Raw genomic sequence first — 27906 nt, 5'->3', positions numbered from 1 at the left:
CCACTAACTACACACAGCTTCTTTCCATCAGAAAATGCAGGATAAAGACCCTGTGATCACAACAAGGAGCTGCCAGTTCGTTGGTTGACTCCGGTGTGAGTAACCTCATTTCATGGTTCTTAGGACTGCCAATTCTAAGCCTAGCATCACTCCTGAATACCGATTCCATGCTCGCTATGTCAATAATGCCTCCTGACTCTGCCTCCGTGCCCATGTTCTGCACTTGGATTCGTCCACCGCCTCACTGGTGTAACAGAACGAACTGGCCATATTGAATCCAGCGGACACGGATCCCGTAAAACAGGCCCTCGCCAGTCAGAGCTACCTACTGGGTGCCCACAACCAACTCCTTAGGGAGGTCACAGAAAACCTTTGGACTCCGTCTGTGAATGTACGAAAGGTCAGTGAGCAGGCGGACAAAGTTTCTGCTCCACTTTCTCCGTCCCTCCAAGTACTACCCAAAAACCTACTGCTCAGGATGGCGTTGCCCCTGGGATCAGCAACACAGTCCCCTCGAGAGCATTATGTCCCCGAGCCCAAACCCTACGCTGGGGACTAGGGAAATGTCGGGTCTTCCTGTTTCAATGCTCTCTGGTCTTTGAGCTACAGCCACATACCTACACTTCAGATATATCCAAGATTGAGTACATCATGGGGCTGTTACGAGTGTATACCTTGGCTTGGGCAACCGTGATATGGGATAACTGACCAGAGGTTTGTTCGTCCTTACCCTCCTTTGTTGCTGAAATGAGGAAGGTCTTTGAACAACCCATTCGCGGTAAGGACACCACTAAACACTGACTCTTTGTCAGGGTTTGTGAAGCGCAGCAAGTTCTGAACACAGACTCAGAGTGGAATGACGAGGCCCTGCAGGAGGTGTTCCGACAGGGCCTCTCGGACAAGATAAAGGATGAACTGGCAGCAAGATACGACATGGACTGTCTGGACTCTCTGATCTCGTTAGGCACTAGATTAGATAATTGACTTCAAGAGTGGCTGAGAGAAAGAACCAGTCGCTCTGCTCCTCGGAGAAGCCCACAGTCCACCTTATCAGTCTGAGCCAGCCTCCCTTCCCCAGCCAGTTCAAATGTAGCTCCTGCTCCGACCATCCCCATGTGGTACTGATTCCACGCTCAACTACGTCAAGAACGCCTCCCAACTCTGCCTCTGTGCCTGTGTTCTGCACTTGGGTTTATCCACCACCAAGCTCATGTAACAGCCAGATCCTTTCTGATACCATCAAACCTGGCCTATCTCCAATTTAGAATCTTAACCTATGGACCAGAGCTACCTTTTTCCTTTCCACATCCACTCCATCTAGGCCTTTCAGTATTTGATAGGTTTCAATGAGGTCTAACCTCATTCTTCTAAACTCCAAAAGCCCAAAGCCATCAAAAGTTCCATATACATTAACCATTTCATTCCCAGAACCATTCTCAAGAACCTTCTCTACCTCTTGACCTCTCTCTTTTCTTAAATTAAGAGCCCAAAACTACAAAATATACTCCAAGTGCTTATAAAGTCTCAGCATTACATCCTTGCTTTTATATTCTGGTCCCCTTGAAATGGATGATAACATTGCATTTGCTTTCCTTACCACTGACTCACCTTGCAAATTAAAACTTAGGAGTCCTTGTGCAGGATTCTCTAAGTCCATTTGTACCTTTGAATTTTCCCCCCGTTTAGAAAATAGTCCACACCTTTATTCCTTTTACCAAAATGCATGAGCGTACACTTCCCAACAAGATATTCATTCTGCCACTTCTTTGCCCATTCTCTCAATCTGTCTGTCTTTATGTAGACTCCTTGTTTTCTCAACACTACCTGCCCCTCCATCTATCTACCGCGAGACTGACCCTGCAGACACCCAGAAAAAAGCCATCCCAAAAAAAACCGCTTATTCCTATTCTTGGCAGTTGATCTTCTAACCATGTTAGTATCTTTATTTTAGTACCATGGGCTGTTACCTTGTTAAGCAGCCTATGTGTTGCTCTTTGTCAAAGTTGCCTCCCACAGAATATGAGTTTCCATTGAGTTTCCTTTGTCTATCTTGCTTGTCTATCCTCAAGTAATTCCAAGAGAATTATCAGGTAAGATTTCCTCTCAAGGAAACCATGCTGACTTTGGCATATTTTATCATGTGCCTTCTACCCCAAAACCTCATCCTAAATAATGGACCCCAATTTCTTCCCAACCACTGAATTCAGACTAACTAGTGAGTCCCACCAAAGGATTTCAGCCCGAATTGTTGACTGTATTCTTATCCTGGGTGCTGCCTCACCTGCTGAATTCCTCCAGCATTTTGTGTGTGTTGCTCAGATTTCCAGCATCTGCAGATTTTCTCTTGTTTGTAACTGGAGTATAATTTTACTTCTACCTCCTTCCCTTCTTAACAAGTGGAATGACTTTTGCCATTTCCCAGTTCCCTGGAAACATTCCAGAATTCAGTGATTCCAGAAAGGACATTACTAATGCCTCCATAATCTTTTCAGCTACCTCCTTCAGAACCCTGTAGTGTACGACATCTGGTCCAGGTGACTTAATTGCCTTCAGACCTTTCAGCTTCCCAAGCACCTTCTCCTTATTAAAACAACTGCAATCTCTTCTGCCCCATGACTCACTGGAATTTCTAGCAGATTGCTGGTGTCTTCCACACTGAAGAAGGTCTCAAAATATTTATTAAGTTTATTCTTGTTCCACATTACTACCTCTCCAGCATCATTTTCCATGCTTCTTCATCTTTGGGATGTATCTATCCTGCATCTCTGGAATTGCTCTCAGAAACTAGAATTCTTTATGTGTATTTAAGGCAGAGGTTGACAGATTCTTGATTGGTTAGGACATGAAGGGATATGGGGAGAAGGCAGGAGACTGGGAGCTGAGAGGAAAATTGGATCAGTGATAAGGACGGAGCAGAATCAATGGGCTGGATGTCCTAATTCTGCTCCTGTATCGTATAGTCTTAAACTCTAGTCATTACTGTTCTGCCATCATCTCTGATAGTGTCGCCTTCCAATCAGCTTTGGTCAGCTCCTTCTCATGCCTCTCTAATTCCCTTTACTCCACTGTAAGGCCATAAGACATAGGTGCAGAATTAGGCCATTCAGCTCATTGAGTCTGTTCTGAGATTTCATCATGGCTGATCCTGGATCCCACGCAACTCCATACACCCTGGCTTCTCACTATATCCCTTGATGCTCTGACTATTCAGAAATCTAACAACTTCTGCTTTGAATATACCCCTGGACTTGGTTTCCACTACAGTTTGTGGCAGAACATTCCACAGATTCACTACTCTTTGGCTAAAAAATGCCTCCTTACCTTTGTTCTAAAATGTCAACCCTCAATTTGAAAGCTGTGCTATCTAGTTCTGGATACCCCTTCCACAGGAAACATCCTCTCCACATCCACCTTATCTAGCCCTTTCAGCATTCAGTAGGTTTCAATGAGATCACCCCACATTCTTCCAAATTTCAGAGAGTACAGGCCCAAAGCTGCTGAATGCTTCTCATGTGCTACCCCTTCTCACCCCTTCATTCCCGGAATCATCCTTGTGAGCATTCTCTGGACTCTCTCTAGTGACAATACATCTGTACTGAGATAAGGGGCTGACAATATTCCAAATGCGGTCTGACTAGTGTCTTATAAAGGCTCGTCATTATCTCCTTGCTTTTATATTCCATTGCCTTTGAAATAAGTGGCCACATTACACTTGCCTTTTTTTTTAACCACAGACTCAACCTGTGAATTAATCTTCTGGTAGTCTTGTACAAGGACTCCTAAGTCCCATTGCACCTCTGATGTTTGAATTTTCTCCCCATTTAGATAATAGTCTGCATTGTAGTTCCTTTTACCAAAATGCGTCATCATATGTTTCCCAACATTATATTCCATCTGTCACTTTTTTCCCCATTCTTCCAATTTGTTTAAGTCCTGCTGCAATTGCATTGCTTCCTCAACACTACCTACCCCTCTACTAATCTTGATATCACCTGCAAACTTTGGCAAAAAGCCACCAATTTTACTATCTAAATCATTGACAAACAATATGAAAAGTAGTGGTCCCAATTATGGCCTCTGAGGAACACCACTAGTCACCGGCAGCCAACCAGTAAAGGCCCCCTTTATTCCCATTCGCTGCCTTCTGCCTGTCAGCCATTCCACTATCCATGCCAATATTTTTCCTGTAACACCATAGGATTTTATCTTGTTTAGCATCCTCACGTGAGGCACCTTATCAAATGCTTTCCAAAAATCTAAGTAAATGACATCTACTGCCTCTTTTTTGTCCACCTTGCTTGTTGCTACCTCAAAGAATTCTGATTTGTCAGGCAAGATTTCCCTTTACAGAAACCAAGTTGACTTTGACTTATTTTATCATTAGACTCTAGGTACCCCAAAATCTCGTCCTTAATAATGGACTCCCCAACACTTTCCCAACCACTGAGGTTAGGCTAATTGGCCTATAATTTCCTCTCTTTTGTCTTCCTCCCTTCTTTAAAAAATGAAGTGATATTTGCAATTTTCCAGTCCTCCGGGACCATGCCAGCTTCTTGAAAGATCATGACCAATGCATCTGTTATCTCTTCAGCAACCTCTCTCAAAAATCAGGGGTGCAGTGTGTAGTCCATCTGGTCTAGGCCTATCCACCTTAAGACCTTTCACTCTGCCAGATACTTTTTCCTTTGTAATAGCAATGGCACTCACTCCTGCTCCCTGACATTCACAGACCTCAGGCACACTGCTAGTGTCTTCCACAGTGAAGACTGAAGCAAAGTACTTATTAAGTTCACCTGCCATTTCTTTGTTCCCCATTACTATCTCACCAGCATCACCTCCCTTTTATTCTTTACATAACTTGCTTTATGTATTCTGCTTTATATTATCGGCTAATTTGCCATTATATATCATCTTTAATTGCTTTCTTAGTTGCCTTTTTTTGGATTTTAAAAGCTTCCCATTCATCCAAATTCCCAGTCACTTTTGCTACCCTTTCCTTGGCTTTTATGCAGACCTTTACTTCACTTGTCAGCCTCAGTTGCCTAGCTCTGCCATTTGAGAACTTTTGTGGGGCGTAACTATCCTGTGCCTTATGAACTATTCCTAGACACTTCAGCCACCTCTGTTCTGCTGCTATTCCTGCTACTATCCCCCTCCAATCCAAGCTCCTCTCTCATGCCTCCGTAATTTCCTTTTTTCCATTGTGCTACTGATACATGTGAATTATGCTTCTCTCAAATTGCAGTATGAATTTAATCATATTATGATCACTGCCTCCTAAGGTTTCCTTTACGTTACGCTCCCTAATAACATCTGAGTTATTACACAACATCCAGTCTGAGATGGCCTTTCCCCAAGTTGGTTCAAGCACAAGCTGCTCTAATAAACCATCTTGTAGGCATGCCACTACTCAGTGATGCCCAATCTCTAATTGGGCCACAATTTTGTCCGCCTTATTCCGAATGCTACACGCGTTTAAGTACAGCACCTATGTTGCCCTTAAGGCATTTATTTAACTTTATTACATTTCCGCTTTAAATAATTCATTTGTAACTATTTTTAGTTAAAGATAAAGTTCATTGTCTGTGATGTATCGTGGCATGTGATGACGTCACACCCGTGTCTTGTGGGTAAGTTCCCGTTGGGAGGAAAAGGAAGGTGGGGCCCTGCATGTGCAGGATCAATGCGAAAAGCTCCATTTCTACTCACTAAGAAACATCATAGAAGCAACGCCATAAGTTCATATGACAGTTGATATGTTGAAGTAAAAATATTAATGCTGATCCTGTTAAAAGAAATGACAGTTGATGAGGTTTATTTTCTTGTGCTATTGAAAGCGTTGCTGGAAAGATTGTGTTAGAGTCTATCTAAAACTGTTGATGGCATAAGCAGATTCTGCCTGTATGTTGTACTTTAATGAGACTTTAATATAATACAGTTCATTATAGTTTTACTTTTACACGTATTTATGATGCAAATGTGACGTCAAGAAGGAAGCAGATACTGTATATAGTGTGTGTGTGTATATATATACACACACTGTATATATAAAATATATATTATTTTATCAACAGTTTTCACCATACGTTAATGTGGAAGAGTGAACAGTAAACGGTTAATCTTACTGTAACTCTGTCTTCATTGGCTCCAGTTTAACTTGGTGTTTAGTCAGAGTTTCAACACACTGCACGAGAACACTTACAGTGAAAAGGCGGCATTATTAGGTGTTTCGACAAGTAGTACGATGGCCACACGATCAAGCATCAACTCGTTGCCATCCATTGCCAAGATCAGTGGGGCATCAGCAAGTGAGGCTGTCCTTGCAAGAGCTAAAACAGAAGCTGGCAAGTGTGAGCGTCATACGCTAACCAAGAAGCAAAACTGAAAATTGAAAAGGCTGCCAGAGAAGCAGAAAATCAGAGTGAAGAGGCTGCCAGAGGATCGGAAAAGGCTGCCAGAAAAGCAGAAAAACAGTTGGAAAAGGCAAGGATAGATGCAGAGTTAGAAGTGCTGGCACTATGCAGAAAAGTCGATGCAGCCATGGTGGAAGCAGAAGTGTTGGAAAACACTGAAGAAATGCACATTCTAGATGAAGCAGTAGAATCTACATCAGAAAGGGCCAGATTGGAACGCACCAGCGAATATGTCCAACCTCAAATTGACCTGCAGATTTGTTCTTCCTCTCCATACTTACCTGTTGGTGTCCCATCTCTTGTGAAGTCACAGGGAAGCTCCACTGCATCACGTCCACCCGGGCAAGACAACTCACAATTGCAACCTTGCAACAAACTCAAGAATGAAAGGGCTGACGACAAGTACTTCCCGACACCAAACTTAACAGCCGGTGAGAGCAGAGACAAAGGCTGAAGTCAGAACAGCAAATCCCATCATGAACGTACACGCTCAGTCATATGCCCATCAACATATTCCCCCAGCCAGCATGCTACCTGCAGCAGAACCCTTGGCACAGTATTTAGCACGACGAGACCTCATCAATTCAGGATTATACTGGTTTGACAATAAGCCTGAAAATTACCGTGCATGCTACTCCTCATTCACCAGTGCAGCCGGCAGAGTCCAGCTCACAGCAACCCAAGAGTTGCACCTAATGACTAAGTGGCTGGGAAAGGAATCAAGTGAACAGATGAAACGCATACACTCCCCAAGCTAGCCTTACGCAAAGTGTGGGAGAGAATTCGGGAGTGCTATGCAGCCCCCAAAATTATTAAAAGGGTGCTATTTCAATGGCTGGACAATTTTCCTAGGGTGTCAGCCAAGGACCACACTAAACTAAGAGAACTCGGAGATTTACTCATGGAGATTGAAGGTGCTGAAGATGACAGTTATCTAACTGGCCTGTCATATCTAGATACTTCACGCAGAATTGGACCAATTGTGGACAAGCTTCCATTTGGGCTGCAGGAAAGGTGGGTGTCTATTGACTCAGAGTACAAGGAAGAGAACAGTGGTCGATTCCCTCCCTTTAAGTATTTTAGTAGGTTTGTGTGCAGGGAGGCGAAGAAGCGAAACAACCATAGTTTCATGAATCAAGGTTGCAGCATAACTCACACCAAGCCAGTCAAATCCACTTTGAACAATTTTAACATCTATAAACCCATCTCAGTGCATAAAACCATAGTCTCTTCAACCAACAATGACCCTAGCAAGAATTGCCCATTGCACAACAAACCCCACCCCCTTAAAAATGCAGAATGCTTTTAAAAAAAAACCCTTGAATAAAGAAAGGCCCTTCTCAAGAAAAAAAATATGTCTTAAGTGCTGTTCCTCTATCTCCCACCTCACTAAAGAGTATACGTTCTCCGTACAGTGCTCAGAATGTAACAGCACCGATCCTCCTAACCGATCCGAGATTCCGACACTAAGCGCAGTGCTGCACCAGTCGCATCTCCACCACATTGCCAAGCATATCCCAGAACTGGATCCGGAAGCAGAAATACTCTTGCTACTCGGAAGAGACCTTCTTAGGGTGCACAAAGTCAGGCAGCAGGTCAACGGATCACACAATGCCCCCTTTGCCCAAAGTCTGGATCTGGGCTGGGTGGTGATAGGAGAGGTGTTCCCTGTCAACTTACACAAACCGACAGTTAACACACTCTAGACTAAAGTGCAAGAGAGTGGCTGCCATTCAATTTTTCAGCCCTCCACAAGCATTGTGTATCAAAGAAGCACAACAAAGGCACAAGCACAGTCAAGTAACTGAAAAGACACTGAAGCAATCAGTCTTCGTTCAAACTGAGCACGATAATAAACTTGCTTCATCAGCAGAAGACACCATCTTCTTAAAAATAATGGACACCAAGGTCTTTAGAAACGAAGCAAACAATTGGGTCACGCCACTACTGTTCAGAGAACCATGCCAGCGCTTGCCCAACAACAAAGAGCAGGCAGTCGTGGAGCCCTGCCCACCTGAAGACTGTGCTCCAGCAATCAAGGAACTAGATCTAGATGGAGAAACCATGCCCACACAAAGGAGTTTGGGCCTCTTTTGGGAGATCACGACCGACACATTCACATTCTCCGTGCCAACCACCAACAAACCATTCACCCACCGTGGAGTTCCCTCCACTGTCAACAGTGTTTTCGATTCTCTGGGTCTACTGGCACCAGTTACGATCGTGGGAAGAGCCCTCCTCAGAACTTACCTCTGAGCTCTCCTCAGAACTTACCTCTGAGCTCTCCTCTACCTGAAGACAGGCTAAGCAGATGGGAAGCTTAGAGAGGTTCACTTCAAGACCTAAGACAGCTTCATGCCCCACATGACGTTCCCCACTTTCAGAAACCAGCCAAAGCAATAGAAACCTGTATGGGTCATGACAAGGAAGAACGAGCACAAAACTTTGAGTACCTGGTATCCAGTTTAAAGGAAATTGATGAAATTACCCATATTTAGCTGATGGGAAAAGAAGACACTCAAACACATTCACTGGCAGTGTCTTTGCACTGTGGTGATGATGCTATCAGTGTCAGTGGGCAAAATTGATTGCGCCAGCAGATTACTGCTGCGTGCAAGCAAGGAATTGACCCGAATGTTGTAGGTGTCCCCATCCCGCTACAGATGTGGAAGTGCAACATGGAGACGTTGAACTGGGAACAATGCGCATCACTGCCAAGAGATTGTCTTCAGCACACGCTTGTATCCGTCCCAAGTGAAGATGCCATTTATTCATTGTGTGGAAAAACCCTTCAGGATGCACCTTCCAGTGCTGTCATTATTATATAGTCTGTGATAATGTGTGGGTTGAGACTAATCAGTTGGGGACTGCAGTGTCTTCTGCTGCTAGTGTTAACCTTAATGGAACCATCTTTCTACTGGGTGGGGAATAGAATGACCTGAACTTCTTTACCAAACCATCTCGTCTCATTCAGTGTTTTTGACACGCATTCCAGGACATGCCAGTTAGTCATATCACCTCCCTTTTGCAGGCCGTATGCATGATGCTATTCACAAAGACCTGATTTTTATAGTAGCTGAGGGAGATTCTCTGGTATGTTACAATCTACTGCTTGACAGCTTCATCACACTGCGCTTCCCAAAGGTTTAGATTCCCGTGCCCTCCCTGTGGAAGATTGCCAGCTGCAAAGGGTGGATTTATGTTTTCAGAGATAAGTGTAAAAAAGGGTGTTGCCAAAACATTAAAACCATTAAAACTGTAGTATCAGTGATAAGTGGAATTGAGATATTGCTAACAAATTGGAAATTTCTTTTGGTGTGATACTAATCAAGTACAGTAAACTGCTGTTTTTAGGATTTAATTTGTTGAGTGCACAAAGTTATTTTTTTAAACTTCTGCAGATGAAAACAAAATTTCAGTACTATGTTTGTTTCTAAGACATTAATTGACCTAAACAATGTCAAACTATTGTCATGTTCTATACCAGACTGAGGCCATTTTCAGAGGTAGTTCTACTTATACTTAAAGACTGATCTGGAGATTAAAGTTCTGTACCATGTTCATAGTGACCTTACAAAGGTTAGGGAGGGCGTGTGTTGCCCTTAAGGCATTTATTTAACTTTATTACATTTCTGCTTTAAATAACTCATTTGTAACTATTTCTAGTTAAAGATAAAGTTCATTGTCTGTGATGTATCACGGCATGTGATGACGTCACACCCAGTTTCACTGTGTCTTGTGGGTAGATTCCGGTTGGGAGGAACAGGAAGGTGGGGCCCTGCATGTGCAGGACCAACGTGAAAAGCTCCATTTCTACCCACTAAGAAACATCATCGAAGCAACGCCGTAAGTTCATATGACAGTTATTATGTTGAAGTAAAAATATTAATGCTGATTCTGTTAAAAGAAATGACGGTTGATGAGGTTTATTTTCTTGTGCTATTGAAAGCGTTGCTGGAAAGATTGTGTTGGAGTCTATCTAAAACTGTTGATGGCATAAGCAGGTTCTGCCTGTATGTTGTACTTTAATGAGACTTTAATATAATACAGTTCATTATAGTTTTACTTTTACAAGTATCTATGATGCAAATGTCATGCTAAGAAGGAAGCAGATACTGTATATATAAAACATATATTATTTTATCAACAGTTTTCACCATACATTAATGTGGAAGAGTGAACAGTAAACAGTTAATCTTACTGTAACTCTGTCTTCATTGGCTCTGGTTTAACTTGGTGTTTAGTCAGTTTCAACACATTGCTCGAGAACACTACATCACCTTCAGTCCTATATTTTTTGCCCTTATGAATTTTGCCTCTGTGGTACAACTTAACACTTTGCTCTGTCTGCAGTTGTATGCAGTCATCGGCTTGTCCTTCTTTAGATTCATATTACATCATCTTTTGTAAACCTGCTGGCTCATCCTCAGCTCTTATCATACTGGTTCCCATCCCTCTGCCATATTAATTTAAACCACTCCCAAGAACTCTAGTAAACCTGCCCGGAAGAATATTACCCCACAGATTCAAGTCAACCTATCCCTTATCCTGCCTCAGAAGAGGTTCCAATGATCCAGAAATCTGAATCCCTGTCCCCTGCTCCAATTCTTCAGCCATGCATTTATCCTCCACCTCACTCTATTCCTATCCTCACTGTCGTGTGGCACAGGCAGCAATCCTGAGCTTACTACCCTTGAGGTCCTACTTCTCAGCTTCCTTCCCAACTCCGTTTTTTTTTCAGAACCTCCTTCTTTTTTCTACCTATATCATTGGTACAAACATGCACCATGACTTCTGGCTGCTCACCCTCCCTTTTCAGAATATTTTGGATGCACCCAGAAACATATCGGACCCTGGCACCTGGGAGGCAAACTGCTGTCTGTGTTTCCTTTCTGCATCCACAGAATCACCTACTTGGCTCCCTAACTATAGAGTCCCCTATTACTGCTGCTGTCCTCTTCCATTTCCTACTCTGTGAGCCACAGGGCCAGAGGCACGGCCACTGTTGCTTCCCCCAGGTAGGCTGCTCCCCCCCAGCAGTACTCAAAATGGAGTGCTTAATGTTGAGGGGGACAGTCTCTCAGATTCTCAAGATTCCCTGGTCTCTCAGCCACTCAGTTCCCAGGTCTGTCAGTTTCCCCAAGTCTCCCCGCCTCCTGAGTTCCTTAGGTCTCCCCCTCAGATTTCCCAGGTCTCTCAAGTTGTCCCTGGATCTCGGGTTTTCAGGGTCCACCCTGCGCCACCAGGTGTTGTAATGAGTTCTTCAGGCCTCTGTGAAGCGACAGAGAGCATTGGGCTCTGAGATTTTCAGAGGAGCTGAATTGGTTAACTTTTGTTGAACGGCTGTCATTAATTGTTTAGAATTCCTTATGTCTTTCTTGAACAACTTGCCTTTTGTGCTGTGGTTACTTCTCGCAGTGTCACTCGGTAGTTGCTCTGATGTTTTTATGGAATTATGATGAATAAACTCTTGTCGCCATCTCTACATCAGAATCTGTCTTTCCTCTGCTCAAGGGTTCCAATATTGCCAGTGCACATCATGACAAATATTGTCATATTCTGATCACTGCCTCCTAAAGAATTATTACCTTAAGTTCCCTAATCAAATCTCATTCATTACACAACACCCAATTCATAATCACCTTTCTCTTAGTAGGCTTAACCATAAGCCGTTCTAAAAAGCTACCTTGGAGGCATTCTACAAAGTCCATCTCTTGGGATCCACAACCAGTCTGATTTTCCAAATGTATCTGTATAATAAAATCCCCCATGACTATCATAACATTACCTTTTTCCATGCCTCGTCTATCTCCCATTGTAATTTGAACCCCAGATCCTGATTATTATTTGATGGCCATCAGGTCTTTTCACCCTTGCAGTTTCTTAATTCAACGACAAGGATTCTTTACCTCCTAATCCTATGACAACTCTTTCTTAGGATTTGATTTCACCTTTTACCAACATAGCCACCCCACCACCTCTGCTGGGACGTTAATCCCAGTATACCAGTTGCTGTTGAAAATGGAGAAAGCAGTCATGAGGAACAACACTATGGGGCATAGTGAGGCAACCTCTGTGTTTCAGGATTACTTTGAACAGAGTAATTGGCAGATGTTTGTGGAAGCCTCATCTGTCACTGGCTACATTTGTAAATGTGTAGATGATGTTGGTTGCTCAAGAACAGTCATCTCACGACCCAACAAGAAGCCCCAGATGAACGCAGAGGTGTACTCCCTACTAAAAGCCTGGAAAGCTACCATCAAGTCCGGAGAATGAACAGCTCCCAGAGAAACCTCATCTTAACCATCAGGAGGGCAAAGACTGTCTATGTACAAATAATTCAGGAACACCTGTCGAATAAACGAATCAGGTTTATTATCACTGGCATGTGACATGAAATTGTTAACTTAGCAGCAGCAATTCAATGCAATACATAACCTAGCAGAGAAAATAATAATAATAAATAAAATAAAAAATAAATATATCAATTATGGTATACATATATAGAACAGATTTTAAAATGTGCAAAAACAAAAATACTGTATATTTTTTACAAAGTGAGGTAGTGTCCAAAGATTCAATGTCCATTTAGGAATCAGCTGGCAGAGGGGAAGAATCTGTTCCTGATTCGCTGAGTGTGTGCCTTTGCACAACTTTGCACACCTTGAGGTTTGCAACACAACACCAGTCATGAAAGCTACTCCCTTCCAGGTGAGCAGCTCTTTATGGACATCTTCAATTCTTCACTCATCCAGGATGCTGTTCCCATCATCCCTGTACCAAAGAACTAAACAGCTACTACTCTGTAGCACTAACACCAATTATCATGAAATGTTTTGAATGGCTGGTAATGACACACATCAAAAACTCCATTCCTGCCACACTGGACACTCACTAGTATGTTTATCAATGCTCTACATAGCATCTCTCATGCACCTGGTCCTGACACACCTGGAAAACAAGGACACAGGTCAGAACACAGTTTCTGGATTTTAGTTTGGAACTCACTTGAACTTGAAGGTAGAATATGGGGTAAATGGCAGGATTCTTGGCAGTGTGGAGGAACAGAGGGATCTTGGAGTCCATGTCTATAGATTCTTTAAAGTTGCCATGCTAGTTGATAGTGTGATGAAGATGGTGTGTGATGTGTTGGCCTTCATTAGTCATGGGACTGAGTTCAGGAACAATGAGGTAATGTAGTTCTATAAAACTCCAGCTAGATACCCTTAGAGTATTTTGCAGAGTTCTGGCCATTTCATTATAGGAAAGAAGTGGGGGGTTTAGAGAAGGTGTAAAGGAGATTTACCAGGATGTTGTCTGGATTAGAGTATGTCTTACAAGGAGAGTTTGAGAAAGCTCGGGCTTTTCTCTTTGGAGTGAAGGAGGATGAGAAGTAACTTGATAAAAGTGTATAAAATCTCAGCAGGCTGGGCAGCATCTATGGAAGAAAACAACTGATGTTTTGGACCCAGTCTCTTCAACAGGACTGAAGGAAAAAAGAAGAGAATCAGAACAAGAAGGTGGGGGAGAGGATGGCAAAATACATGGTAGTAAGTGACCGGTGAAACTGGCAGAGGGGGAGGGATGAACTTTAGAGCTGGGAACTCAATTGGTGAAAGAGATAAAGGGCTGGAGAAGGGGTCTTTTGATAGGAGCAGAAGGCTATGGTAGAAAGGGAAGGGGGAGGAGCACCAAAGAGAGGTGATGGGCAGATAAGGAGATAAGGTGAGAGAGGGAAATAGGGATGGGGAGTGATGAAGAAGGAGGGGGCAATTACCAGAAGTTTGAGAGATCAGCGTTCATGCCATCAGGTTGGAGGCTACCCAGATAGAATGTAAAGTGTTGTTCCTCCAACCTGAGTGTGGTTTCATCGCAACAGTAGAGGAGGCCATGGCCTGACATGTTGGAATGGGAAGTGGAATTAAAATGGGTCTGATCCTTACTCTCAGTAATTTCTCTTTTGGCTCCTCCCACTTCCTTTTAACAAAAGGTGTAGCCAATGGCACTCACAAGGGTCCCAGTTATGTCAACAACGTGGAACAGTCTATACTCCAACTGGTATTGCTTCCTAACTTTTCCTACGCTACATTGACAACTGCATTGGTGCTACTTCCTGCACTGATGCTGATCTCATCGACTTCATCTACTTTGCCTGTATCTTTCACTGCCATCAAATTTACCAGGTCAATTTCAAACTCTTCCCTCCCTTTTCTTGATCTCTCTATCTCTGGAAACAGCTTATCTACTGATATATTTTATAAACCCACTGATTCTCACAACTACTTGGATTATACCTCTTCCCAGCCTATAACTTGTAAAAACACCATCCTGTTCTCTCAATTCCTCTGTCTCTGTCACATCTGCTGTCAGGATGAAGCTTTTCATTCCAGAACCATAGAGGTTACCTCCTTCTTCAAAGAAAGGGGCTTCCTTTCCTCCACCATCAATGCAGCCCTCAACCTCATCTCTTCCATTCGTGCATGCCTGCTTTTACCCCATCCACCCACCACCCCTCCAGGGATAGTGTTCCTCTTGTCCTCACCTATGACTTCACTGTGTCCTACACATAATTCTCTGTAACTTCCACTATCTACAACGGGATCTCACTGCCAAGAACATCTTTCCATCCCTTACTTTCTACTTCTCACAGGGATCTCTTCCTATGTGATTCCCTTGTCCATTTGTTCCTCGTCACTGATCTCTGTTCTGGTACTTACCCTTGCAAACAGAATAAGTGCCGCTCCTACCCCTACACCTTCTCCCTCACTACCATTTAAGGCCCCAAACAGTTCTTCCAGGTGAGTCTATTGGAGTCATCTACTGTATCAGGTGTTCATGGTGTGGCCTCCTGTATATCAGTGAGACCTGAGATAGACTGGGAGACAGCTTTGACAAGCACTTCTAGTCCATCAGAAAGAACAGGATCTCCCAGTGGCCACCCATATTAATTCTACTTTCCATTCCCATTCCAACATGTCAGTCCAAGGCCTCTACTGCAATAATGCTGGAGGAGCAACACCTTGTATTCCGTCTGGGTAGCCTCCAATCTGATGGCAAGAACATCGATTTCATGAACTTCTGGTAATTGGTCCCCACCTCTCCTTCTCCATTCTATAAGACCATAAGATATAGGAGCAGAATTAGGCCATTTGGCCCATTGAGTCTGCTCCGCCATTTCATCATGGCTGATTCAATTTTCCCCTCAGCCTCAATCTCCTGCCTTCTCCCTTCATGCCCTGACTAATCTAGAATCTGGTCAACCTCTGCCTTACATATGCATAAAGACTTGGCTTCCATAGCTGCCTGAGGCAAAGAATTCCAGTCACCACCCATTTCAATTCCATTTCTCATTCCTAAAACGACATGTCAATTCATTTCCTCCTCTACCGCTGCGATGAGGCAACATTCAGGTTGGAGGAGCAGCACCATATATTTTATCCAGGTAGCCTCCAAACTGATGGCATGAACATCAACTTCTTGAACTACTGGTATTGCCCCCCCCCCCCAACATTTCCCATTTCCATTTTCCTCTCTCACCTTATCTCCTTACCATTTTGTGTATGTTGCTTGAAAGAGTTGCACAGATTCACCACTCTCTGGCAAAGAAATTCCTCCTCACCTCCATTCTAAGAGGACGCCCCTCTATTCTGAGGCTGTATCCTCTCATCTTAGACTCCCCCAACGTAGGAAACATCCCCTTCACATCCACCCTATCAAGGCCTTTCACCATTCAAGCCACCCCTCATTCTTCTGAATTCCGATGAGTACAGGCCCAGGGCCATCAAACACTCTTCGTATGACAAGCCGTTCAATCCTGGGATGATTTTCCTGATCCTCCTTTGAACCCTCTCCAGTTTCAGCACATCCTTTCTAAGATAAGGGGCCTAAAACTGCTCACAATACTCCAAATGAGGCCTCTACAATGCTTTATAAAGTCTCAACACTACATCCTTGCTTTTATATTCTAGTCCTCTCAAAATAAATGTTAACATTGCATTTGCCTTCCTCACCACAGACTTAACCTTTAGGGAATCCTGCACAAGGATCCCATGTACCTTTGCACCTCTTTTTTATATTTTCTCTCCACATAGAAAATAGTCAACCCCTTTGTTTCCTCTACCAAAGTGTGTGACCAATCACTTCCCAAAACTGTATGCCATCTACCATGTCTTTGCTCAGTCTCCTAATTTGACTAACTCCTTCTGTAGCCTCTCTACTTCCTCAAAACTACCTGCCTCTCCACATATCTTCATACCATCTGCAAATTTGGCAACAAAGCCATCAATTCCAACATTCAAATCATTGATATATAACTTAAAAGAAATCAGTACCAACACAGCTTCTTGTAGACCACCGTTAGTCTCTAGTAGCCAACCAGAAAAAGTTTCCTTTATTCCCACTCTTTGCATCCTGCCAATCATCCACTGCTTTATCCATGCTGGTATCTTTCTTGGAATACCTTGGGCTCATAGCTTGTTAAGCAGCCTTATGTGTGGCACTTCGTCAAAGGCTTACTGAAATTCCAAGTACACAACATCAGCCAATTATCTTTCGTCACTTCTGCTTGCTATTTCATCAAAGAATTCCAACAGATTTGTCAGGCGAGATTTTTCCGTGTGGAAACCATGCTGACTATGGCCTATTGTATTATGTGCCTCCAAGTACCCTGAGACTTCATCCTTAATAATCAACTCCAACATCTTCCCAACCAGTTGGTCAGACTAACTGGCCTATAATTTCCTTTCTTCTGCCTCACTCCCTTCTTGAGTGACATTTGCAATTTTCCATTCTTCTAGAACCATTCCAGAATCTAGTGATTCTTGGAAGTTCATTACTAATACTTCCACAACCTCTTCTGCCAACTCTTTCAGCACCCTGCAGTGTACACCATCAGTTCCAGGTGATTTATCTGCTTTAAACAAGAGAAAATCTGCAGAAGATGGAAATCTGAGCAACACACACAAAATGCTGGAGGAACTCAGCAGGCCATACCTTCAGACCTTTCAGTTTCACAAGAATGTTCTCTCTAGTAATGGTAACTTCTGACACTTCATGGCCCCTGACACCTGGAACTTACACCATGCTGCTCCACCATGGTGAAGACTGATGCAAAATACTTAATCAGTATGTCCGCCATTTCGTTGTCCCCATTACTACCTCTCCAGCATCATTTTCCAGCAGCCCGATATCCACTCTCATCCCTCTTTTACACTTCATGTATCTGAAGAAACTTTTGGTATCCTCTTTAATATTACTGGCTAGCTTACTTTCATATTCCATCTTTACCTTTCCAATGTCCTTTTTAGATGCCTTTAGTTGGTTTTTAAAAGCTTCCCAATCTTCTAACTTCCCACTAATTTTTTCTCTATTATATGCCCTCTCTTCTGCTTCTATGTTGGCTTTGACTTCTCTTGCTAGCCACAGTTGTGTCATCATGCCTCTAGAATAATTCTTCCCCATTCCCATTTCCCTCTCTCACCTATCTCCTTACCTGCCCATCATCTCCCCCTGTTGCTGCTCCCCCTTCCCTATCTTCCAAGGCTTCTGTGTTCTCCCTTATCTCTTTCACCAATTGACCCTCCTGCGCTTTACTTCACCCCTCCCCCTCTCCGGGTTTCACCTATCATCACCTACCTTGTACTTCTTCCTCCCCTTCCCCCAGCTTCTTACTCTGACTTAATATAGGTATAGAAAATTATGAGGTGTATAGATAGGAGTATAAATGCAAGCAGACTTTTTGCACTGAATTTGGGTGGGACTACAACTAGAAGTCATGGGTTAAGGGTGAAAGGTGAAATGTTTAAAGGGAACATGAGGGGAAACTTTGTCAGTCAGAGTGGAACGAGCTGCCAGCACAAGTGGTGTATTCGAGTTAGATTTCAACTCTTTCTCCAGCCTTGATGAAGGGTCTCAGCCTGAAGCATCAATTGTTTACTCTTTTCCATAGATGCTGCCTGGCCTGCTGAGCTCCTGCAGCATTTAGTGTGGTTTCCTTGGATTTCCAGGATCTGCAGACTTTCTCTTGAGTTGTATAAGATTATAGGTGGCATAGATAGAGTGGTCAGCCCGTGCCTTTTTCCCAGGTACCAGAGAACATCCTCTTAAAGTGAGTTGAAGAAGACATGGGAGATGTCAGAAGTAGACGTTTTACACAGAGTAGAAAGTGCCTAGATTGTACTGCCTAAGGTAATGACAGAGGCTGATACATTCAGGATATTTAAGAGATTCTGAGATAAGCACATGGATGGAAGGTTTCGGGCTCTATGGAAGGGATGGAATTGATTGATTATGGAGTAATTTAAAAGGTCAGCACAGCCTATACTGTGCTGTACTGTTCGATGTTCTATGTTCACTTTATATCTTATACTATCTGTAAACCACAAATGAGTTACCTTTCTTAACTGCCAGACATGAAGGAAGAACTACTATTGTTGAGATCGAGATTGATTAGCAAGAACAAATAAGGCAGGGGCAAGTTCGAGCGGACAGTCTTCGAGACTTCAGCATGGAGAAGCTTGAGTGAGAGAAGGCAACAAAGCTGTAGGTAGATTTTTTTTCCAGTTTATTTGTTTCTTTCTTCATAATTGCACAGTTAGAAAAGTAGAGATGTCAGGCAGGGTAGTGGAATACTCCTCCAGTGACCCTGACGATTTCACCTGCGAGATGTGCATTCAGCTGCAGCTTCTAACACTCCACGCTAAGGAGTTGGAGTTGGGACTGGATGAACTCCAGATCAGTCTGGAGGCTGAGGGGATGATAGAATGGACATATAGAGAGATGGCTACACCTAAGGTGCAGGACCCAAGAGACTGGGTGACAGTCAGGAAGGTGAAAGGGGTTAAGCAAACAGTGCAGAGTACTTCTGGAGCCCTCAAAGAATTCAGAAACAAAATTACAAGAATGTTTCCAGGAGCGGTGGACCTGAGTCATAAGGAAAAATCGTGGAGGTTAGGACTTTATTCCTCAGAAAATTGAAAATTGAAAAGGGAATTAATAGAGGTGTACAAAATTATGAGCAGTATAGATAGGTCAAATGCAGGCAGGTGTTTTACACCGATGTTGGGTGGGAGAACAACTAGAACTCACGGGTTAAGAGTGATGGTGAACTGCTTAGGGGGAACATGAAAGGAAACGTCTTCACTCTGAGGGTTGTGAGAGTGTGGTACGAGCTGCCAGCCCAAGAGGTGTATTCAAGCTCAATTTCAACACTTAAGAGATGCTTGGATAGGTACACGGATGATGGGGTATGGAGGGCTGTGGTCTGAGTGCACATTGATGGCACTAAGCAGCTTAAATGGTTTAGTTCCAACTAGATGGGCTGAAGGGCCTGGTTCTGCGCTGTATTTTTCTATGACTTCAAGCTGGAAACAGGTGAGAAGATGTAAAACATTCTGGTAAGCGGACAGGAAGCACAGGGACTAGGGACCAAGCCTAATGAGTGGGATTGGGAAGAGGGGTACAAGAGGAGGGCATCAACTACCCCCCAGCTTCCCACCCTCACACCCACACCTGACCGTCACCCATGAGAGTGAAGAGAACTTGGTAGATCTCAGCTGCTGAGCCATTGGCGAGTGGGTTTTGAGTAACCTGGATAGCAGATTACTGGAATTATGTTTTACTTAATTGACATTCATGTTATTAAAACTTCCGATGAAAAGGGTGAAGTGGGATGAAAACCAGTAGGCAATGTCAATGAAAATCTACAGGAAATCCAAGATGAGTCTCAAACCCCTCCTGTGCGTCATTTATGGAAGTGGAATTGTGCCCCTTTAATAATTCAGGCTCTACACCTTTTATTCATCTGTGAACACATATGTAACATCCTATTTTTTGTGTAAGTTCAATGTGTCCCTCCGTGTTGAGAAGGCCTCTGCTAGCTTAAATTCCTGGATATTTTCAGACCATTGGTCTGTGCTGCAGACACTTTCAGAACGGCCAGTCTGTTTGGCTATGCGTCCTGCTACATCCGATCCTGCTGTCCTCTGCCGTTCCCACAGGAAACAGGAAAAGGGAACAATTGAGATAGAGAAGCTGGAATCCGCCTTTAACACAAGCTGGGAATGTTTCAGTCAACCTGCTGACACTGTTTAATGGTGCTTTTAAAGTTGTTCTTTTCTCTGGGTCTGTGACAGGCGCACGACCAGAAAGAAAATCAGATGTCAATCTGTGGGATAACGGCGAAAAAGGGAAAAAGCTTGTGATGTGAAAGTAGTGGAAAACTGCACACGACCAGCAATGGAATTACTGGGAATGTTGGTAATTCACATTTCCTTTCTGTTAAATCTAGGTAAGGTGATTTCATAACTTCTAAACATGGTGTTCGGTGGTGAGAATGACGTTAAATCATAATCTCTATTATGCCTACTGTTTCAGGAAAGGGCGTTTCAGAATTAAAGAACTGATTGAACTGTGTCTTTAAGAACGTGTTCAAAGAAATAACAGCCAAGCATAGCTTAAAATAGTTAACCTGATTCCTAATCAATCAGGGGAGAGGTGGGGTGAGCTAGTTTTAAGAGTTTCTGCACTTTAAGTGATGACTTATAATTATTATTCTAATTCAGAACAGATTTCAACTCCAGGTTAAGTGAGAAATATATATTGTCAACCAATGTCATGATGTCAGCAAATGTTCCTGTTGGTCAGGGGCAAATCAAGCCGGGGTATAGCTGAACTTCATTTAATTGCTGCATTTAGCTATTAGACAGCATTAAGTAGATCACTTTCCAACTGCCAACCATGGGATCAATATCCTGGATGATATTTCAATAAAGAAAGGCAGAGGAGTTTGCTGTGATGCCTTATTTTCCCCACACAGCTATTTTATTGTAATGCCCAAGACTGTCGTGTAAACATTTCCCTGATAGGAATTTTTTACACCTTGTAAATTCATATTGCCTTTACAATCCAGGCCTTTGCAATAAATCTTCCTCAACTATTACCACCATAAAGCAGATAAAATAAAGCCACCACAATACAGCAGAAGTCAGTTTTGATTTATTTTACTTCAGTGACTATATTTTAAGAGTACTTCCACCTAACGTGAAAAAGTTGTAGCCACATTTTTTTAAAAAATTATCATTATTATTCTCACATTCCTTTACAACTTAGTAAATGTACCAATGAAGCCTATATGTGAATGGTACTAATAAGGCTAAACTTGTGTTGCTTTTCCAATGTACAGAAACCATTGATCCACACTTTTCCCTGATTTACTGCTTTACTGCAGAATAATGGTAGGTGGGGGAAACAACACTCCGGTTGACCTGCTGATCAAGTACACTCAGAGATATTTAACCCTCCCCTCATTTCTTTGAAACGACCAAATTGTAAGCAAGATGTTCAGGAAGTCACTTTGCTTGATAATAAACTAAGATCTGGTTCATAACTGGATGTGATAGATGATACTATGTTGGACCAATCAGACTGATTGTGAATCAATATTTTTCCGGGGCCTCTGTATTTGTAGTTTTTACTTTAGTCAGACCAATGTAATTTACCTAGTTTGAATGCATTATGGCCTTGTGGGAGAAGCCAGAGAGCGGTGGTAGATGATTGTCTCTCTGACTGGAGGCCTGTGACTAGTGGTGTGCCTTGGGGATTGGTGCTGAGTCCATTGTTCATCATCTATACCAATGATCTGGATGATAATGTGGTTAACTGGATCAGCAAGTTCATGGATGGCACCAAGATTGGGGTGTAGTGGACAGCGAGGAAGACTATCAAAGCTTGCAGTGGGGTCTGGGCCAGCTGGCTAGAAAATGGCATATGAAATTTAATGCAAAGTGTCGCACTTCGGTTGAACCAACCAGGTTAGGTCTTGCACAGTAAATGTTCGGCCACTGAGGACTGCTTTAGAACAAAGGCATCTGGGATTACAGGTCCAAAATTCCTTAAAAGTAGTGTGACAGGTTGACAGGGGCATTATAAAAAAGGCTTTTGAACACAGGAGATGGGGTGTTATGTTGAAGCTATACAAGACGCTGGTGAAACCTAATTCGGAGTATTGTGTGCATTTCTGTTCACCTACCTACAGGAAAGATGTAAATGAGAGAAAATTTACAAGGATGTTGCAGGGTCTGGAGGACCTATGTTAAAGGAACGATTGAATAGGTTAAGATTTTATTCCTTGGAATGTAGAAGATTAAGGGGAGATTAGATAAAGGTATACAAAATTATGAGGGGTAAATGCAAGTAGGCTTTTGGTGGGACTACAGCCAGATGTTATGGGTTAAGCAAGAAAAGTGAAAAGTTTAATGGGAACCTGGGGGGGAAATTTCTCCACTCAGAAGGCTGTGAGAGAGTGGAATGAACTGCAGTGCAAGAGGTGTATGCCAGCTCAATTTCAATGTTTAAGAGACATTGGATAGGTACATGGTCCTGGTGCAGTTTATATGGTTTGGCATGGCCAGGATGGGTCGAAGGGTCTGGTTTTGCACTGAACGTTCATATGACTCTATGAGAGAGATCAGTTAAACATCTTAGGCACAGGAGATTCTGCAGGTGCTGGTAATCTAGAGCAACACACACAAAATGCCGGAGAAACACCATAGTCTTCTCAAAACTTGGACCCGAGTACCTCCCTGTATAACTGGATCCTCAGTGATCTTATCAAGAAACCAGTCAGTGCAGATTGGTAATAACGTCTCCTCCTCACTGACAATCAACACAGGTGCTCATCAAAGAAACATACTGAGCACACAGTTCAAATCTCTCTTTACTGATGCCTGTGTGGCTAGGCAGCATACAACCCAGGAGAGGGATAATACATCAGCCATAATGGAATAGCGGAGCAGAATTAGGCCATGTAGCCCATTGAGTCTGTCCCACTATTCCATCGTTGCTGATTTATCATCAGAGGAAGGAGAAGGTGGGAGAACACACACCAGTCCTCACTGAGGGGTCAGTGGTGGAAAGGGTGAGAGGTTTCAAGTTCCTAGAAGTCAACAGCTCAGAGTCTATCTTGGGCTCGACACGTTGATGCGATCATGAATAATGTATTCCTGTGCCTCGACATCTTTGGAAGTTTAGGGAGATTTAGTACGTCACCAAAGACTCTAGTACATGATGTTCAGTGATGGGAAATCTAATTAAATATGCTCGATTCAAAGAGGGTTCAAGGGATTGTAGACTCAGCCTCCCTTATCATGTGCACAACCCTCTCCACCATCGAATCGTTTTCAAGAGGCAGTGTCTCAAGAGCATTAAATGAGAGAGAGAGACACACACAGACAGAATGAACAGTTCACTGGGTTTTAATGAGAGCTCTACTGCACTAAGGAAATTAATAAACACTAGACCAACAGGATCGCTAACTAAAAACTCTCAAGCAAACTGAAAACTAATGGCATCACTGTCACTCAAAAGCAGTAACCTGGAACTAGACTAAAACTGTTTCTTTAACATCATCTATTTAACTCCCTCACCTTCTTCCCTAGAACACAGATGAAGGTAAGCAGGAAGCATTCACTGCTATGTTTTAAACAAGACTTAGCAAGACTGAAACTAAAGGAAGGGAGATAAATGCAATTACAAACAAACTGTAACTGGCTGGAATATGTGCATACTCACATGTGTGAAGGCCACCTCTCTTCAGCTGCCCACCTAAGAGAGCGCACCAGACTCCATGGAATTGTCTGCAATTGTGCCAGCACCCCTCTTTCCCTGTCCCTCGCAAGGCAAAGCTCCAGACTTGCCAAAGGCCTATGCCCACTGGAGGCCCTGGATGACAGACTTGTCCAGGATGTGTTGATTAGGAACCCAAGAACGTTTCTCTGGGCCATACCAGGAAGGAGAGGCAGATGATAGGACAAAACTGCAGTCAGTGGGATGGTTTGCAGTGAAAAAGCAGGTAAATTGGGAAAATCAAGTAGATGCTGGATCCCAAAAGAGAATTTGTGGAATACCTGTAAGATTGCTTTTTGGAGCAGCTTGTGGTTGAGCCCACGAGGGGATCAGCATTTCTGGACTGACTGTTGTGTAAAGAACCAGTTATGATTGGGGGGTTTAAAGTAAAGAAACCCTGTGGAAACAGTGGTCATAATATGATAGAATTCACCTTACAATTATAGAGGGAGAAGCTAAAGTCAAATGTATTGGTACCTCAGTGGAGGAAAGGGAATTACAGAGACATGAGAGAGGAGGTATCCAAGGTTGATTGGAAGGGGACATTAGCAGGGACGATGGCAGAGTAGAAATGGCTGGAGTTACTGGGAGCAATTCAGACGGAGCACGATAAATGCATCCCTAAGCAGTATTCTAAAGGCTGGATGCTGACATGGAAGTTAGAACCAGCATAAAAGCAAAAGAGAGGGCGTGTAATTGAGTAAAAATTAGTGGGAAATTGGACAGCTGCAAAATGATGCTGGAGTGGGGTAGTAATGAGGGACAAGGAAATGGTGGATGAACTGAATAAGTATCTTGCATCGGTCTTCACTGTGGGAAACAATTGTACAATGTGTCAGGGGGAGAAGTGAGCACAGTTGCTATTACGAGGGAGATGGTGCTTGGGAAACTGAAAGATTTGAATATAGTTAAGTCACCTGGACCTAATGCACCAGGGTTCTAAAAGAGGTAGCTGGAAAGATCGAGGAGGCATTAGTAATGATCTTTCAAGAATCACTAGATTCTAGCACGATTCCAGAGGACTGGAAAATTGCAACTGTCACTCCACACATCAAGAAGGCGGGGAAGTAGAAAAAAAGGAAATTATAGGCCAGTTACCCTGACTTCAGTGGTTGGAAAGATATTGGAGTTGATTGTGAAGGATGTGGTTTCAGGGTACCTGGAAGCACAGGACAAAATAGTCCAAAGGCAGCATGGTATCCTTAAGGGAAAGTCTTATCTGACAAATCTGTTGGCATTCTTTGAAGAAATAACAAGCAAGGTAGAGAAAGGAGAATGGGTGTATGTTGCGTACTTGGATTTTCAGAAGGCCTTTGACAAGGTGCCGCACATGAGGTTGCTAAACAAGGTAAGAGCCCGAAGTATTACAAAGTAAGATATTAGTGTGGATAGAGCATGTGCTCCAGTGGCAAAGAGTGGAAATAAAGGTTTCATTTCTGAGTTGGCTGCCGGTGACTCATGGTGTTCCACAACGGTCTGTGTTGGGACTGCTTCTTTTCATGTTTTATGTCAATAATTTGGATGATGAAATTGATGGCTTTATGGCCAAATTTGCAGATGATAGGTGGAGGGGCAGGTAGTGTGGAGGAAGCAGAGAGACTGCAGAAGGACATAGAGATTAAGAGAATGGGCAAAGATCTGGCAGCTGGAATTCAACATTGGGAAGTGCATGGTCCTGTGCTTTGGTAGAAGGAATAAAAGCATAGAGTTTTTTCTAAACAAGAAGGAAATTCAAAAATCCAAGCTGCAAAGGGATGTAGGAGTCCACATGTAGGATTCCCTAAAGGATAATTAGCAAGTTGAATCTGTGGCAAAGAAGCCAGATGCGAAATTTTAGCATTCATCTCCAGAGGACTAGGAAAGCAAGGGTGTAATGCCGAGGCTGTATGAGGCACTGGTGAGGTCTCACTTGAAGTATTGTGAGTGGTTTTGGGCCCCTTATTTGAAAACAGATATGCTGACATCGGAGAAGGTTCAGAGGAGAATGTTTCCAGGAATAAAGGATTATCATATGAGCAGTGATTGAAACCTCTGGGCCTGCACTCTTGGAATTTAGAAGACAGAGGGGATCGCATTGGAACCTATTGAATGTTGAATGGCCTGGATAGATTGGATATGAAGAGAATATTTCCTTTAGTGGAGGAGTCTAGGTCCAGGGGCACAACCTCAAGATAAATAGATGTCCATTTAGAACAGAGATGAGGGGTATTTCTTTAGTTAGAGGGTGGTGAATCTGTGTAATTGATTACACAGGCAGGTGTAGGGCCAGGTCACTAGGCACACTTAAGGTGGAGGTTGATAGGTTTTTGAGTAGTTAGGATGTGAAAGGTTATGGGGAGAAGGCAGGAGAACGGGGTTAAGAGGGAAATGGTGGAGCAGCCTCGATGGTCCGAATGGCCTATTCTGCTCCTATGTCTCATGTTTTATAGGGTGACTGGAGCAAGGGGGTGTGGAAGTCACTGACTTGAGCTGAGAAACATGGAACACTGGGTGAATCTTCATGGAAGGTTGTAGGCGCAGCCAATAAGAGGCTCTGTTAATAGCCCTCTCCGCTACTAATGGTCCCATGTCACATGGCTCCAACTTGCGGCTTTCTACTCTCAGTGAAAGAGCTCCAGACTCCAGCCAGACCTTTTCCTCCTGGTCACCTGCAAATGATACATTAGTTTAGATTTAAAACTTACTTACATTTTCCCAGATCAGACCTGAAGTCTGACACCATCAGATTCAAGAACAACTTCAACCATTTGGTTCTTGAACTAACCAGTGAAACTTTAATCACTGCTGTTCAGCTGCACTCTGACCAATTTGATCACTTCAACTAAAATTATTATTTGTTCTAATTGTGTTTCTTGTAAAAATTGTGTACAAGTTGCAGGGTTTAATTTACATTTTATTCTTATGAATGTTCATAAGATGCTATGTGTTGTGAAGCTTGGTAAATAAGTTTTCATTGCATTGTGCATACCTATAGTTGTGCATATAATTGCATATACACATAGTTGCACATATGACAATAAAATTGACTGACTTTGCCATGGACTCTGAGAAGGCTAATTGGAGAAATCTCTTGAAGGGCTGACACAGGCACAGTGGCTTGAATGGCTTCTGTCTGAATTTTATTTTGGCATAGTGTTAAGATAATCTGAGCTGTGTGATATACAGGAACTGAATACCCTGGATTTCAGCCTCCAGAGTTATTTCCAGTACGGCATTCATCATTGTACTCTTTGATCTGCCTTAATCTAATGAGTTTTGTGACATTTTGAGAATTATTGTGTTTAAGGTATTGTTAAAATAATATGACCTATAATATAAACTCATACAATATAATACAATATGACAACTCCCTGACCTTTATTATTGCCTTGGAGAGAGATAGAAACAGACATGGGTAAACATGAGGAAGTATTTAATTGGGGAGGGGGAATTTTAGTGCTATTAGGCAGGAACTGGGGACCATAATTTGGGAATAGAAAAAAGCAATTTGTTTAGGGTGCACTTGATAGGTGCTGGATTGGTTTGTCCCACTGAGGTAGGAGAAGGATGGTAAGGTTGTCAAGAGATGTGGAACATCTAGTCAAGACAGAAGAAAGAAATTTACTTGTGGTTTAAGAAGCAGGGGTCAGACAGGCCTCTGGAAAGTTACAAAGTAGCCCGGAAGGACCTGAAAAATGGACTAAGGGAAGCTGGTAGGGATCTTGAGAAGGCCTTAGTGAGTGGAATTAAGGGAAACCGCAAGGCATTCTGAATATATGTGAAGAACTGGAGAAAAGCCAAAGTGAGGGAGATAGATATAGTCGAGGGAATGTGCCCGGAATTAGTGGAGGTCCTTAAAGATTACTCTGCTTCAGTATTCACCAGTGAGAGG

General features: G+C 43.0%; 1 protein-coding gene and 1 pseudogene across 2 annotated transcripts in view; both read left to right on the top strand.

Moving 5' to 3' along the window:
• The first annotated feature begins 6115 nt into the window (after positions 1 to 6115).
• LOC132396879 (kelch repeat and BTB domain-containing protein 4-like) lies at positions 6116 to 20647 on the top strand (annotated as a pseudogene).
• Positions 20445 to 27906, top strand: part of tek (TEK tyrosine kinase, endothelial) — a 211530-nt gene continuing 204068 nt past the window's right edge. Inside the window, exon 1 of one of the 2 annotated variants that reach the window (XM_059974911.1) lies at positions 20445 to 20700. In XM_059974911.1, the coding sequence (XP_059830894.1) occupies positions 20649 to 20700 (52 nt within the window). In that variant the 5' untranslated portion in view covers positions 20445 to 20648. The remainder of the gene's footprint in view (positions 20701 to 27906) is intronic. The other variant, XM_059974912.1, reaches the window with a different exon arrangement.

This window comes from Hypanus sabinus, chromosome 7, assembly GCF_030144855.1.
Source record: "Hypanus sabinus isolate sHypSab1 chromosome 7, sHypSab1.hap1, whole genome shotgun sequence".
NCBI classification, from domain to species: domain Eukaryota; kingdom Metazoa; phylum Chordata; class Chondrichthyes; order Myliobatiformes; family Dasyatidae; genus Hypanus; species Hypanus sabinus.
The sequence above is the reverse complement of the archived record's forward strand: the minus strand, read 5'-3'. Positions and strand labels throughout refer to the sequence as shown.